At 56.4% G+C, this 15135-nt stretch overlaps 2 protein-coding genes across 5 annotated transcripts in view; one reads left to right on the top strand and one right to left on the bottom strand.

Annotated features, from left to right (window-relative positions):
• Nucleotides 1-432: 432 nt before the first annotated feature.
• GPR3 (G protein-coupled receptor 3) lies at nucleotides 433-3689 on the top strand. Its single transcript, XM_055574837.1, has 2 exons — nucleotides 433-634; nucleotides 1675-3689. Exon 2 carries the CDS (start codon nucleotides 1680-1682, stop codon nucleotides 2670-2672), a length of 993 nt encoding a protein of 330 aa, XP_055430812.1. The 5' UTR covers nucleotides 433-634; nucleotides 1675-1679; the 3' UTR covers nucleotides 2673-3689.
• A 7057-nt stretch (nucleotides 3690-10746) lies between these two features.
• The window catches only part of WASF2 (WASP family member 2), a 74990-nt gene continuing 70601 nt past the window's right edge, over nucleotides 10747-15135 (bottom strand). For all 4 annotated transcript variants that reach the window (XM_055574000.1, XM_055573997.1, XM_055573996.1 and 1 more), the window contains one exon: nucleotides 10747-14639. In XM_055574000.1, coding sequence (XP_055429975.1) covers nucleotides 14482-14639 — 158 coding nt within the window. In that variant the 3' untranslated portion in view covers nucleotides 10747-14481. The remainder of the gene's footprint in view (nucleotides 14640-15135) is intronic.

The raw sequence follows: 15135 nt of genomic DNA, 5'->3' as shown, positions 1-15135 counted from the left end.
TGTCACCACGCTCATACCGTCACTTCCACCCACCTCCCTGCTCCCTCGTGCTCCTGTCACCATCACCTCAGGGCCCCATCGTCTTGGCAACCCCTGTCATCCTCACCGGGGACTGGGACGCTCATTCAGCCCCCATCACTCGGTCTCCGTCACCTGAATTCCGTCAGCCTGTCTCTGCCACCGGAGGGTCCCATCACCTCCATAAACTCTCCGGGGCCCCTTTCCTCCTCTCCCTCTAACACATGCCCCCCCGCCACCTCCCTGAGACTTCAAGGGCTCTCGCACCAGCGACCCCGAAACCCCCGGCCCGTAGAGGGCGCAGCTTCAAGGACAGCGCGGGCCGACTCAGAAGGGGGCGGAGCCGCAGCCACGGTCGCTTTTTATGAATGGGGGAGCGGGCGGCACGAGGCCTCATTACTATGCCGAGCGGCGCGCGCTGCGCCCCAGCGCGGCGCACCCATTGGCCAGCCGGGCCACTGACGTCACCAAAGCGGTGGTCGGGGGCGGGGCGGGGCGGGGTGACTCACGCCGCTTCTCCCGCGGCCGCGGGGGCTTCTCGGGGTCCTCACACACCCTGCGCAGCCCGGACCCGAGCTCAGCCTCCCCGCGGCCCGGCCGCGCCCGGTCCCGAGAGGTGAGTAGCGGGCCCCGCCCTGGGTACCAGGCATCCGAGAGGGCACGCAGGATGCTGGGGCGCTGGGCAAGCGGTCAAGCTCCCAGCGGTTGATTGGGGTAGGAGGTTGAGACCAGGAACCCTGAGTCTGGGCTCACAGGAGGGGACCCAGGGTCTGGGTGATAAGAGCTGTCAACTGGGTAGCCCGGCGTGGGGTGAGCACTCCTGCAAGGACCCGAGGCCCTGAAGGGACTGATGGTCATCTGAGTTTGGGCCGGCAGGAGGCGTCTGGGCCAGGACCCAGGCGTCCGAGCAGGAGGAGGTGTCCGACTTAGAAATCCAGACGTCCGGACAGGAGGCGGAGTCAGGCCCAAGATCCAGGTGTCCAAGCAGAGGGAGGGATCTGACTACGGGATCCTGGCTTCCAGCAGGGGGTGTCTGTCCCAAAGACCCAGAGGTTCAGGCAGAAAGAGGGGTCCAGCTGGGGGGCAGAAGTCTGGCCGACTGTGTGTTGGGGGGCTGAGGTCCCAGATGTTGTTACCCCAGGAGTGCAGGGTGGGGGCTGGCGGGAGCTTCACGAGCATTCTCTGGGGGCGGAGTCTGGGGCTGGCCATACTGAGAATCGTGAGGGGTCTGGTGAGCCTCAGAAACTGAGCGTCATCCTCCCCGGTGGGGAGGGAGCAGAGCTGCTGTCAGTCTTGAGATGTCCCCTCCCCCGGTCCTGGGCCTTTCCCAGCTTCTCCGGGATCCTATGGGCCTCCATCCACTTATGGTAGTCCTTGATCTTGTCCTCCTCAGTCACACAAGTGGGAGAAAGAGACCTGCAGGACTCAGTGAGTTAGAAGGGAGAGGGAAGCAACCCACCACAGGGATCACCAGACCCCTGCTGGCCTAGGGGCATAGGCGAAGACAAGGGTATCCTGGAAGGAGCTTCAGGGCATGGGAGGGGGTGGGCAACCTGGGACCCAGCCAGGTATCCTGAGGAGAGACCTCCACTGCTTCCAGACCCCTCCACCCAGCACCCAGCCCTGCCAGCTTCTCACAGGGCCTTTCTCCTACAGGTATCATGATGTGGGGTGCAGGCAGCCCCCTGGCCTGGCTCTCTGCTGGCCCCGGAAACGTGAACATGAGCAGCATGGGGTCCACAGAGGGGCCCACAGGCCCTGCCACACCGCTGCCCTCCCCCACGGCCTGGGACGTAGTACTGTGCATCTCGGGCACACTGGTGTCCTGTGAGAACGCTCTGGTGGTGGCCATCATCGTGGGCACTCCCGCCTTCCGTGCCCCCATGTTCCTGCTAGTGGGCAGCCTGGCTGTGGCAGACCTGCTGGCAGGCCTGGGCCTGGTCATGCACTTTGCTGCTGTCTTCTGCATTGGCTCAGCAGTGATGAGCCTGGTGCTGGTTGGCGTGCTGGCCATGGCCTTTACTGCCAGCATCGGCAGCCTACTGGCCATCACCGTTGATCGCTACCTTTCTCTGTACAATGCGCTCACCTACTACTCAGAGACAACAGTGACGCGGACCTATGTGATGCTGGCCCTAGTGTGGGGGGGCGCGCTGGGCCTGGGGCTGCTGCCTGTGCTGGCCTGGAACTGCCTGGATGCCCAGGCCACATGCGGCGTGGTCTATCCGCTCTCCAAGAACCATCTGGTGGTCCTGGCCGTTGCCTTCTTCATGGTGTTTGGCATCATGCTGCAGCTGTATGCCCAGATCTGTCGCATCGTCTGCCGCCATGCCCAGCAGATTGCCCTCCAGCGGCACCTGCTGCCTGCCTCCCACTACGTGGCCACCCGAAAGGGCATAGCCACCCTGGCCGTGGTGCTTGGCGCCTTTGCCGCCTGCTGGCTGCCCTTCACCGTCTACTGCCTGTTGGGCGATGCCCACTCCCCACCCCTCTACACCTATCTCACCCTGCTCCCTGCCACCTACAACTCCATGATCAACCCCATCATCTACGCCTTCCGCAACCAGGATGTGCAGAAAGTGCTGTGGGCTGTCTGCTGCTGCTGTTCCTCTTCCAAGACGCTGTTCCGATCCCGCTCCCCCAGTGATGTCTAGTCTCATCCTGGTGACCCTCCAGCCCTGATCACTACAGAATTCCAGAATGTTAGGTCCTCCAGGGCTTTGTTCCAACCCCCAGCTCCACACCCCAAGACCCAGCTGGTTCTGGAGTTCTAGGACTTTGGGTGTTTCACAGGATTCTGTTCAGATCCCTGCAGGGCCCAGCTGGCTCCATGGTTCTAGAATGTTCCTGTGGTCAGGGTTCCAACTCAGAAATGTCCCACAGCCCAGATGGGCTTGGAGTTCCAGTAGGCTGCTGGGTGTTTCACAGTGCCATTCCAAGTCCCTGACCTTCCCCCTCCCTTGACCTTGACCATGTCACTTTACTTTTGGGTTTCTGAGCTAAAGAGTCAGAGAGGTTAGTTACTCTGTTGCCTAGATAAGAGAAAGATTTATCTGTATATATGTGCACATACAAAGAGAATATCTATTTATTATTTATTTATTAATTTATTTATGGGTGTTAAGGGGAAAAAAAGAGACCCACACCTTGAAATCCAGGCCATACCAGGGTACTCCCAGTCCCCAACACCCTCATTTCTGACCTCAGTTCCTAGAGGGGGAAAAGGGAGAGAGAGAAACCACGTATTTTGTTATTATTTTTGCTTACTTTTTATCGAAGAGATCATAGAAACCAGAGCCTTCTCCCCAGGCCCGCCCCCGTCGGGTTTGCAGGGGGAACACACCAGCCTCTGGTTTTTTATTTTTTTAAGAAGCCATCACCTGAGAAACCGAGAATTCCTCTGCTCTGGGGGCCGACTGCCCTCTGGTGGCCGTTTTTGGGGAACTGCAGCCGGGTCGGCCGTCGGAACCAGGCCAAGCAACCCCAGCTCCACTCCAGCCTGGTGTCCAGCACCGTAGCCAGAGCCTGGGGTCAGGTCTCACCCTGCAGTGCCCTACAGGAGGCAGGGTGCGAGCCAACACCTGAGCCCTCTGCCATCTGGGGTAGGGTCCCCAGTCCCCTATTCCTGTTCCTAACCCAACCCTCAATAAAAAAATGATTTTGTGATAAATAAGATTTGTCTGTGCGTGGAAGGAGTGGTGTGGGGTGTGATGGGTGACAGCCTGGAATGGGAGGATTAGGCCAGGCCTGGGGACCTATGGGAGGATCCAAGAAACTGGAGACCCAGGTGGAGCATGGCTGGCAGGTGACACCTCCCACCCCAGGATGCCAATCTGATGGGTTCCTCTGTTCAGACTCAGGCATCCCCAAACAAGAACCCCACCTCCACCAAGACTAGAACTCCTGGTGCTAGAGCTCCTTGGGTTTCAGTTGCTCACATCTTGCCTACATTAGCTTTAGTTTGGGGTTTGGGCATGAAGAATGTGCTCAAGGCATGTAGGTGTTCCGAAAAACAGCAGCCTCTTCCACTCACAGGTGTCTTCTGTGTGCTGGGCACTGCACTAAGCGTTCTGCACCCGTCAGCTCACGTATGCCTAACAAGCACCCCCTGGCACGGGTAAGAACTTCTCATGTTACAGACCAGGAAGCAGGCCAAGGGAGAGTCAGTGGTCAGCTCAAGGTCATACAGCTAGGAAACGGCAGAGCCAGGATTCCAAAGAGGCACATTTGTTTCCAGGCCCTGTGCACTGTCCCCTGGCCGATGCCCCCTCATCTCCTGCCTTCCCAAGCCAAAGGCTTAGGATATTCTGGACCCTGCCTTGTGTCGGGGTTAATTTTCAGAGCCAGTGGCCCCATTTTGGGAGGTGGTTGGATGGGGTCTGTTCACTCAGGAGCTGGAAGGGCTTTTTTTCTATGCAAAGGTGAGTGATGGTAAGGGTGTGTTGTGTACCCTTGAGTGCATTTGAGGACAAAATTGGGCAGGACTCTGAATTTCACTGTTTTGGAACCAAAAAGAACTTGTTCACCAGGCACAGGCAGCAGTAGGTTTGGGGTGTGGCTGAAGAGGAAGCTCTGACTACCCCAAACCCACATATACCCAGATGGGCAAAGCCTGGAGGTGGGGCCCTCAGAGCACCCCTATTGCACAGATGGGGAGACTGTTTCCCTGGCCAGAGAGCTTTTGCCTGATGTTCAAGACTCCTCCCCAATAGTAGCCACAGGAATCCAAGGGGAGTGGGCATACCAACACGGCTGGGTCACAGCTGGCGGAGGGCGGGCCTGGGCTGAGCTACACACAGTGCCAATCCAGGCCCAAAGTGGGGAGGCTCCACCAGGTCAGGTTGAGGCTTACCTCCTCTCCCCACCTTCCTGGAAGGTCCCTGGGGAAAAGGTCCTCAGTCAGGAAGCACCTGTCCCATGCCAAGCATCTCACACAACATCACCATGGCCCCTTTGGGGGAGGGGGGTATTATTGCTTTCCCCATTTTACAGAAGAGAAAGTTGAGGCTCTGAGAGTAATGAATTTTCGTTTATTCATTGCTGTCCTTGAGGGCAGCGTAAATTCTAGCTGGAGGACACAGTAATAAAGAGAGGAACTAAAATATGATAATGTCAGAGTGATATATCCTCAGAATCGAGGCACAGGGAGCGCATGTAATCTTTAAACGAGAGTGCCCCTTGGGACTTCCCTGGCAGTCCAGTGGTTAGGGTTCAGCTTATCCACTGCTTCTGGGGACCCGTGTTGGATCCCTGGTCGGAGAACTAAGATACTGCAAGTGATATGGAGTGGCCCAAAAGTAAAAAAAAAAGATACGGATGCCCTCAAAATCCTCACTGAAGGTGACATTTGATTTGCCTAAAGTCACACAGTTAAGAGCTGAGCTGACCTGAGGGTTGAACCAGGTCCTTGTGACTCCCAATCTGTTTCTTTTCTGCCTGAGGGAATTGGTTTCAGGAGCAGCTCAGAAATAGCAAGCAAGGAAACCAGGGCAGGGAGCCCTGTCCTGGGCTACGGGAAGTTTTGGGGGTCTCCAGGGTACCCCTAGGTCTTTGGGAGGGGCAGTGTAGGAAAAGGCCTCCTGTTTGCCTCCACCACACTCCCAAGGAGCACCCATCAAGGTTCCGAAAGAGCAGGGCCAGGGCCCATCCCATCCTTGGCGGGCTTGGCTCTTGGCCCCCTCCCCGCTTCCGGCTCCAGGGCCCAGCAGGGCCAGCCTCACTTGTGGTGGACCCTCACGCTATGAGTCCTCTTCTGTCTCCGTGTAGCTGTGAGGTGGCGCTCAGGCATTTCTGGAAGCCTGCATCTTCAGTCTCGGCCTTGAGTCCTGGGCCCACGAGGGTGTCTGAGCCTGTCCCCGGGTTGGGGTCTGTGTGCAAGGTGGGGCCCGCTGGCTTCTCCTTCCCCTGGGATTCTGCAGCTACATCTCAGGTCCTCCCTGTACCCTAAGTCTGTGTTCCCTCCAGGAAGCCTCCCTGGCTCAGCCCTCCTGTGGCTGTGAAGATGAAGTTTATACACCTCGCTACACTTCTCCTTAGTAAATATTTACAGAGAAGTTTTACCTTCCTCATCAGAGTAGGGGCCTCTGAAGGCTGTGTCCCAGCTCCAACCGAAGGCCCCTGAGAGAAGGGACATGTCTGGCCCTCAGACTGAAGCCGTCTGTGTCTCTTTCAGGCTCAGACTTCTCAGCCTGGGGCTGCTCATCACGTGTGCATGCATGTGTGCGTGTATGCCTGTGTGTCTGTGTTTTTCGGGGTGGGGTGTAGCCAAGCCTTCCAGCCTCTCTGCCTTAGCCAGTTATCCAACTCCATACCTGATACCCCCAGTGACTGAGGCCCAGGAGGGTGAGCTGGGCAGTGGGGGGGGGGGTGGTCCCTGGCTTGGAGGAGGCAAAGGCTGGGGCCCAGAACCCTGCCTTCCTGCGGGGGTAGGCCTTAGGGTGGGGCTGGGGCCCTTCTCTCCTCCCCTTCTTCCCAGGTCCTGTGGAGGGGGCAGCCCCTACCAGGGCCATGACCGCTTCTCCCTGCAATAAGTGAGGAGACAGCAGCTATTAATATAAGATGAGTTCACGGGCTCACAGCTTCTGCAGGCTGGAAAACAGGCTCCTGCGGCCGGGGGCTGCGGCAAGTCTCGTATGTCCGACTTTCTCCTGGAGCCTGAAACCTGCCAACCCTGCACCCGGAAACTCCCTACATGCGGAGACATGTGTGCACACAGGCACACATATGGGGGTCCAGGTTCCTGGCTGTTGAGAGAAGACCCACACATGCACACACATCCAGACACGCACGTATGATCAGTGTGCCTGCACACTGGTATGCGCACCTGTGCACACAGATATATCACATGTACACAGACCATGTCAACCTCAGGTACACGTTCTCATGCAGAAGCACAAACCTAAATGTATGCACATGCCCCTGCACAAATACGTATGCACACAGACACAGAGCCTTGTATATACATGTGTGCACACAGGTCCAGGCATGCTTGCATACCCAGACCCATCTGCACACCATGGCACACCCACATATATACAGACACAAAACTGCCCGTGTGCATACAGATGGCATCAGTCATGTACACACATGTGCATACAGGATTACAGTCAAGGACTTGTACATGTGCACATATATGTACATGCATGTCTTTTGCACACAGTGTACACAGTCACACAGGTTCCTCACTGTCAGTGTTCAGCAATCATGAACTCACAGGCAGACCCTTGGTTTCCAGCACCATCCGGCTGGCTCAGCCTCCCCTCCCCCCAGCCTCATGACAGGCAGATCAGGCTCCTGCCAACCCCAATGTCTGCCCTTGGCTTCCCACCCCCCGGGGGTCCCCAGATCCCTGATTAACCCCCTCACTAATTGGCCACCAGCCCCTTGACTTTGCTGCAGGCCTTCTCAGGAGCTGGGAGCGAGAGGCTGCAAATTGGCCAAGCAGGTTGGGTCTGGGGAATAGAATGCGAGGCAGGGCGGGGGTGCTATGAGCTCAGTGCTGAGCTGGAGCCAGGCAGGGTGCCCCTATACCAGGACTGGGGGGGGGGGGGCACTGGCTTCGTACCCTCGTGGGAGGGCACTTAGGATTCACATGCACCCAGTCACCTGAGCCTTGGTTGCACGCACTTTCACACACACTAGTCATGTGGGTGGACATGCTCCAGCCCACTTCACACAAATGCATGTGAACATTTCCACACACCCACACTCAGGAAAAACCCCATTAATCAAAATCTTACATGTTGATAAATTCACCTGTCAGATACACAGAGACCACTGATATATGTACATCCAAACACACTTCACCTAAATGCCCAAATGTGTCACATGTATACAGGCTTGCAAACACGAGTTTACATGCTATACATGCCTATGAATGTACACCTAGGTATACCTGTAGGCATGTAAGAACGTCTATCCACACCTGTACATGCACACCCAGAGTCCAGGCATGTGTGTGCACCCCATTCATGTGTGTGCCTACCATGATGGACTCCCAAATAGCCACAGAATAAGAACTCCCACAGCCAGCCACCGGCTTTGTGGAGGAACAGGGAGTTTGAAGTTTCTGCAGTCTAGGGAGAGGGGTGTGTGTTTGGGGTGGGGAGTGGTGGAACTCGCCTAATACCTAAGCCCACTACTCCCTCTGGGTTCTCCTCAGCCTTGGGGCTCCCAGACAGGACGGAGGTTCTGGCTTTGCTTCTCTAGTTCCTGTCTCCTTGGCTCTGGGCCTGAGCCCACAGCGAGTTCTGCTTTCTTGCAGACAGCCAGGGGCATTGGAAAGCAGAGGGTTTCTACTTTCATGCCTGCTGCCAACTTGTTGTGTGACTTTGGGCAAATTGCTGTACCTCTCTGTGTCTGCCTTTCCAACTGTAAACTAGGAATAAAAAGCTTGGTATTGGCCATCCTTCCAGGATTGCCTGAGGAGTCCCTGGGTTCATCTTTATGGATGTGCTTTACCCAGGCACACGTCTGGGAGAGGTTAGTTCCCAAGACAGCAAGACACTGGAGTTGTGGTGGGGGGTTGGTGTTGGGCAGAATACATAATCCTGTTCAACTCCTCACTGAACAGGAGGGAGCTGAGGCCCAGAGGGAGCCGCAAGGTGAGAGCTAGAAAACCTGGCCTCTGACTTCTCAGCCAGGAAATCTTCTCCTCTTTAAATACGTATGCAGGGCATGAGCAGGTGTGTGCACAATCCCCCAGGTAAGGGCGGGGATGCCTGCCTGCTGCAGTGGGAGGGTGTCTCTGCAGAATGCCTGCCACCATGGTACCGAGCATTCTACCAGGGAGAGATTCTTTTGGGTGTGAAGGGCTTATATTTTTGTCCTCTAGCTTCAGACCCCTCACAAGACACTCTCCCGGGGCTAAGGCTGGCTTTGGGGAGCACCTGAGACAGCTCCTAGCTTCCTGATCTAGGAGGGAACTAGCTGACAACCACCCCAGAGCAGCGCTTACAGAAGTGGTGCCAGGTTGCCCTGGCCACCAGGCGGCCAGGAGGGGGCAGTGAGGAGCTAGCCGAGGCAGCACAGGAGGGGTGGCTCCTGAGGACTTTGTGTGGTTTGCTTGTGCTTGTGCTCCTGTAACTGTGTGCTGCTCTGTGCTCTTGTTTGCACAAAGACAGGATTCTGTGTGCACGTGTCTCCATGTCTGAGTGTGCACAAATGTCCACATCTGAACAGGTGTGCATATACTGAAGCTGTGTCTGTTGGAAGCCCCCGCCCATACACAGGGAGACCACTTTGTTCCAGGCAGTTGAGGGCACAGGGTACTTCTAACTCTAAAGGTCTAGGATAGCAGGGCCCCCAGTCCAGCTCACTTATTTCAAAGCAAGAGCAAAATTAACCATCATTTATAAAACTAGGCACCAGCGGGTAGGTAGGGCAGTCTGTAACAGAAAACCTTTAACACACCCGCCTCTGACACCAAAGACCATGATCCTCGATGGAGAGATTCTGAAAATGGTTTACGTTGTGTGGTGGGCAGAACAGGAGAGACCCACGTGCGAACTGTGGCTCTGCTCTTGGTCGGCTATGCGGTCTTAGGCAACTCAACCTCTCTGAATCTTTTTCTCAAGTGTCAAGTGGGAGACCCTTGGTTGGTGAAATAAAGCATAGGCAGTCTCGGGCAGGTAGTAGTTGAATGCTCATTCTTCTCACAACTAGCCCGAAGAGCTGAAGCTCCCAAGCGGAGGAGCTGGAATTTAAGTCAGACTCCCAGCTGCCCAGAACCACATTCCTTCCCTCCAATTCTCCAGCAAGGGCGGCTCCCGACACCACCATTTTGTCTTCTCCCAGGGCGGGCGTCTGGCTGCCTGTCAGTCACCGACCTCGGGAAGCCAAGTGCTGACTAAACACAGGCCTGAGCACGAGGGTGGGGCGAGGGGCTCCGCCAGGGCCAGCCAGCTCCCGCGCCCCCTCCCCTGCACCCCCACCCCCAGCGATGAGCTCAGAGTGGCTGGCGCAGCACTTGCTGACGATTCAAAACTTCTGCCCCCTCTCCTGGGATGCCAGTGGGTGACTCTCTCACAACAGCAGGCGTGACCAGCCGAGTCACCAACCCGGCTCCCACCTCTCTCCCGGGGCCGCCCCAAACCGTCTGCTGGGCTTGGAACAGGGAGTCCGCTCATCAATTACCCCCGGGGACAGCTACTCACAGCAGCTGTGCTCGGTACAACCGTTGCTTCCTGGGTAGGTCATTTTTTTAGGGTCAGAAGAGAAACCCAGACCTGTCGCCTTCCCAGGCAGGAGAGAGAGGGGGCCTGCGGCAGCCTAACCCTTTTATCGGATTCCATTGTAAGTCGTTCTATTTAAGGTAAGTTGCTGGGTCTGAGAGGCAGACAAGATGCCGGCCAGATGCTGGCAGGCAGCATCAGCATTCTCCTGCCTGATGTGAGGCGCCCCCGCTCCTCCCCGCCCTCCCTGGCCCCAGCACACCCCTCTCAGCCAGCTGAGGCGGCCTCCACATCCCCCGACAGGTCTCCTCCTAAATCAACACCCCCACCTCCCGCACAGGGCACACCAGCCAGAGGCAGAGGCCCCCGCCCTCTGAGCCCACCCACACCGACCTCCCTGTGGAGCTCTGGCCACCACCTGTGGCTATCAATGTCGCCCCCTTGGAAGTGCTTCTCCCATTACACAGATACAAGTGTGCACACACACACACACACACACACACACATACACACACACCCCAGAGGTGGCTGCATGGTTACAAAGACTTTCATCAAATTATTTAAAATGTTGGCATTTATGTATTCGGAAGTATACATTAAACAGTTACATAGAATCTTCAGGTCACTTGGGGTGCTAACCTACTACACACATGAAACCTGGCAGGGACTCAAGTGAGACCAGGCCTGGAGGCACAGGGCTTTGAAAAACTGGATGTCCTTTTCTAAGGACCTGAGAGGAGCAGGGGAAAGAGGAAAGGGTCACTTCAGGGGTCTGGCTCAGCCCCACTGCTCAGATCTCAGTTGCAGCTCCTGTCCCATCTTCAGGGGAAGGGGCCCCATCTTCAGACTGTACCCCACGACATACAAGCCCAGTCCCTAACATCTTCATGTGGCAAACACACCCAAGAATAATCCACCGGACCAGGTCCTTATAAATATATTTATATCAGAGAAAACAAGGCACTTTGGGAGCATTACAGCTCACTCTCCTACACATACATCATTCTAGACAGAAAGTAAAAATTGGTTAGTTTCTCAAGTGAGTTAACTGAGTAAAGTTAATACAATAACAAAATTGTTCCCTAGCCCTTCCTGAGGCACGGGATGAGGTGCATCTCTGGGCACACCTGGTATCCCAGGTCAGCTGGACCCCAGTAGAGCTCAAAGCCTGACGACCCCAGGAAGCCTGACATCTCTCCTGAGCAAAAGCCCCTAGCCTTGGGGCACTGCCCCCCTCCCCAAGCCAGGTGAGGGGGGACTGCAGTGGGAGGCAGGCAGAGAGCAGAGCTGGGACACGGTGGGAATGCTTAAGCAGGGTCACCAAAGCCACAGAGACCTCAATCTGTCCGAGCTGGCGCTGCAGAGCCGGAGGATCGGCGCCACGGGAAGAGATTTCACATTAGCCCTGACAACACCGCCTCGGCTCTGCGGTGACATTGGCCAGGGTCGTTTCTGAGGGGCGCGAGCTTCCGTTGGAGGCGAGCTGGAGCTCAGGCCAGCTGCTCTGAGCCTCCAAGGGATCGCTGAGCCTGCCCCCTGCCCCCTCCCCGTGGCTGCTCCTTTGGAATGTACTCATCTCACAACCAAGGCAGAGCCACAAGTCACTTCTGACACTGCCGACTGGAAGCTGGGCCCCTGGGCCACAGGAATGGGGGCAGGTCCCCTGGGCTGGGCAGAACAAGGAAGGGAGGCAGCTCGTTGCCTTCAGCCCTCAGAGTCCTTAGGGGCCATTGCTCCACACCCTCACCAGCCTCAGCCCAGTTTAAATAATCACTAAACTTGGCTTTCTACAATTACAGGATTCCAAAGACACACAATTACCTGCACAAGGTCCTTTATCATCTTAAAGGGCTCTGGGTTTAAAGAAGCTTTTTTTTTTTGGTGCACATATGCATAAGTAGAGCCCAGAGGGCCTCTCGGCTGACTGGGTCCCCAGCCCCCCGAGCTGAGGAAGCTTCGCAAGGCCGGCTGCTACAAAGCGCCGAGCTTGGCTGCATAGATTTTAATGAGAGCGTCAGGCAGAGCTGTGCTGTTGCTCTCCGGGACTTGCAGATCATTACCAAACCAGCTGTAGGATGAGAACACAGCACATCGAAACCCTAGGAGGTCACTGAGCTAATGATCTAATCCTACCTTCCGCAGGCAGTGCCCCTCCCCACCTCCTCCTGCCCCCAGCCCTCTTCCACGGCAGGCTCTGTCCATTCCAGAAGCCAGGCCAACACCGCCCCCTTCAAGGTCAGAGCAGGATGATAGGAGCACAGTGCTGGCTCCCCCTTTTCCGGAAAGGAGGGGGATGGGGTGATTCAGTCAAAGCCATTAGGCCCAAACCCTGGCCTGGCCTGGCCAGGCCCCAGGACTCCTATTTGGGAGAACCGCTGCCCTCTGCCTGCTGCCCTGGTCACTGCTGGGCGACAGCTGGGGGCACCTTCAACAGCCATTTTAGAGTTCTGAAGAAAGCACCTTCAGCTTCTGGAGCGCACTGTGGGAGGCACGGCAGGGGTGCACACGGTCTGGCTCTCAGCGCCGGAGCCCGGTGCCCGCCCTGCGCCCAAGACGCCCTATCTGGGGAGACAGGTGGGCACACTGGACTCTTAACAGCTCCGTCCTCATGACTGCACACTCTCCTCGAGCTGGAGGGGCTGATGAGGGCTTTGGCAATTACTAGAACCATGTGCTGTGCTGGGGGGAGACAGATCCTGTTTGTCTTTGTTTCAGGGCTCGGAGAGCTGGAGAAGCCAGGAAAAGCCGGTTTCAGCCTAAGAGGCTACACAACAGAAGAGAAGAAACCTCACTGCTGGCCAAAGCTGACCAGCTTTTTTTCCTCAAGAATAGCACCTGTGTATCAGCTTGGGGAAAAAGGGAGGAGGGAGGGAGGGAAATCATGGTACAGTGAGGAGGGGAGCTGGAAACAGGACCCAGAGACGTCCTGCGTCTCAGCCCTCCTCACAGCTGCCAGGCCTCCCCACACCACCTCTCCAGGCAGCTACCTGCGGCCGCTGCCAGCCTGAGGGACTGAAGTTTCTACAGTTGGCAGGACCTATGCTTAAACTGGGGAAACAAATGGGGGAGGAGATGCAGAGGAATTGAAAGCAGCACCTGTCACACTGCCTACCCTCTTCCTCCTCTCACTACTCTGGTCCCCCAAAAGGGCAGCTCTGAAGGCCAGGTGCCGGGCTGGTGACAGGAAAGCGGGGGCAAACGACAAGAGCAGCCACGAGGGTCTGAGCAGCACGGACAGGCCTGGAGCAGGCCCTGCGCCCTTTTGCTGGGACTCCCCTCTGCGGGGAGGTCTGGAGCAGCGCAGAGCCCAGAATCTACAGGTGCCCACAATTTGGTCCCATAAAGCACAGGGGACTCGGAATCAGGAACTCTGGGCTCGAGCTCTGTCCCCATCCAATGGTGTGACCGTGAGCAAGTCACTTCCCATCTCCAAGCTTCAGCGTCATTCAACCCAAAGACTTCCGTCTTCTTCCAGTCCTGCAACTCCAAGTCTCTGCTCGGCTCCTAAGCGCGGCAGAGGCTCAGATCCCAAGGTGTCAGGGCTAGTTTGGTCATGGGGTCTAGAGGTTAGAACCGGGCCGTGGTGCTTGGAGGCACCTGGTGGCAAGGGAGGGGTATTTGAGGGACACAGGAACAGCACATTCAGGGAAGGAAGCCTGGGAGGGAGGCAACCACCCCTGCCTTCAGAAAGGCACTGTTTCTGAGCAGAGAGGGGTAAGACATTTCTTTAGGGGCCTGATGGCTCCTGGAATAAAGGGCATCTAGACACAGAGATGGCTTAGAAAAAGGCAGCCTCACCCTATGGATGAGGACAGAGGGGTGAGGCACCGGGCCTGCGGCTGCTCCGCCCTCTCGATGCACGGGAAAAGGGCCAGCAGGCTTCAGGACCAGAAGATGGCTGGCACTATGCAAAGCAGCTGAGGGCAAGGATTCTGGAAGACTACAGAAAATGGCTCCTGGGGGAAGGCACCATTCCAATTTAAACCCAATCAAAGGAGTGTGCTTTGGGGTCTTCCGTTCTCTTCAGTCAGTAACAGTCACTTGAAGGGAACAGGGAATATCCCAGGTACTGAACCTCAGCAGCCCCATGGGGCCTGACCTCAGGAAGACGGGAAATACATGGTGATTTGGAGGAAGGACTTGGGATATATCTTTGGTTGCTTCAGGGAAGGCCCTGGCCCCTTGAAATTCTTTTTTCCCTCCCTTTTCTTCCCCTTGGGACTGTTGGGGTGGGCATCAAAGAAGGCAGGTAGGAAAGAAAGAAAAAGGAAGTAGGCGGCAGGCAGAAGAGTTAATCCGACCATTCGTCTTCATCAAACTCAGAGGAGTCGTCTTCCGAATCGCTGTACTCCACAGCAATGCGACGCGACAGGATGGTGGCCACGTCGTTGCCCACAACATCCCGCTTCTCTTGTTCCCGCTGCTCCTCAACCCTGCGCAGCTGAAAGCCTGGTGTGGGAGACAGAGAAGGGTTAAGAAGGCGCATCAGTCTCTGAATCCATCCAGGACTGAGGAAGAGGGAGTGGCCCCTGGTGGAGGTGGGTACTGCAAAGGACAGCTAAATAGAAGGACGCTGGAGGAGAGCAAAGAGGGAAAGGGGAAAGCCAATGAGAAGTCAGACAGGCTTTATGAAACTGTGGTCCCAGTGCAACAAGAGCGTCTAAAGGGAGCCTGCTATTCTTCCGGGCTCCCATGCTCTCAGGCTGGTGAGGATGGTACTTCTCACAAGGCTTTGAGTGAGGAGTGGCTGCCATACCCCATCTAGCAGGCACTCAGTCTGCCAAAGTCATCGATTTTCATGGAGTTGAGCTGCCTGAGGTTGTCTCCTCTAGACAACCCTTCAATTCACTGAGGATCAAACAGAAACCACTCTAGCCTCCTGGGAGCAGAACCAGCCTCTGATAGAGAATAAATGCTCCACAATGGGAAGACGATGAAGAGGGAG

This window comes from Bubalus kerabau, chromosome 3, assembly GCF_029407905.1.
Source record: "Bubalus kerabau isolate K-KA32 ecotype Philippines breed swamp buffalo chromosome 3, PCC_UOA_SB_1v2, whole genome shotgun sequence".
In the NCBI taxonomy this organism is placed as follows: Eukaryota; Metazoa; Chordata; class Mammalia; order Artiodactyla; family Bovidae; genus Bubalus; species Bubalus kerabau.
The sequence above is the reverse complement of the archived record's forward strand: the minus strand, read 5'-3'. Positions and strand labels throughout refer to the sequence as shown.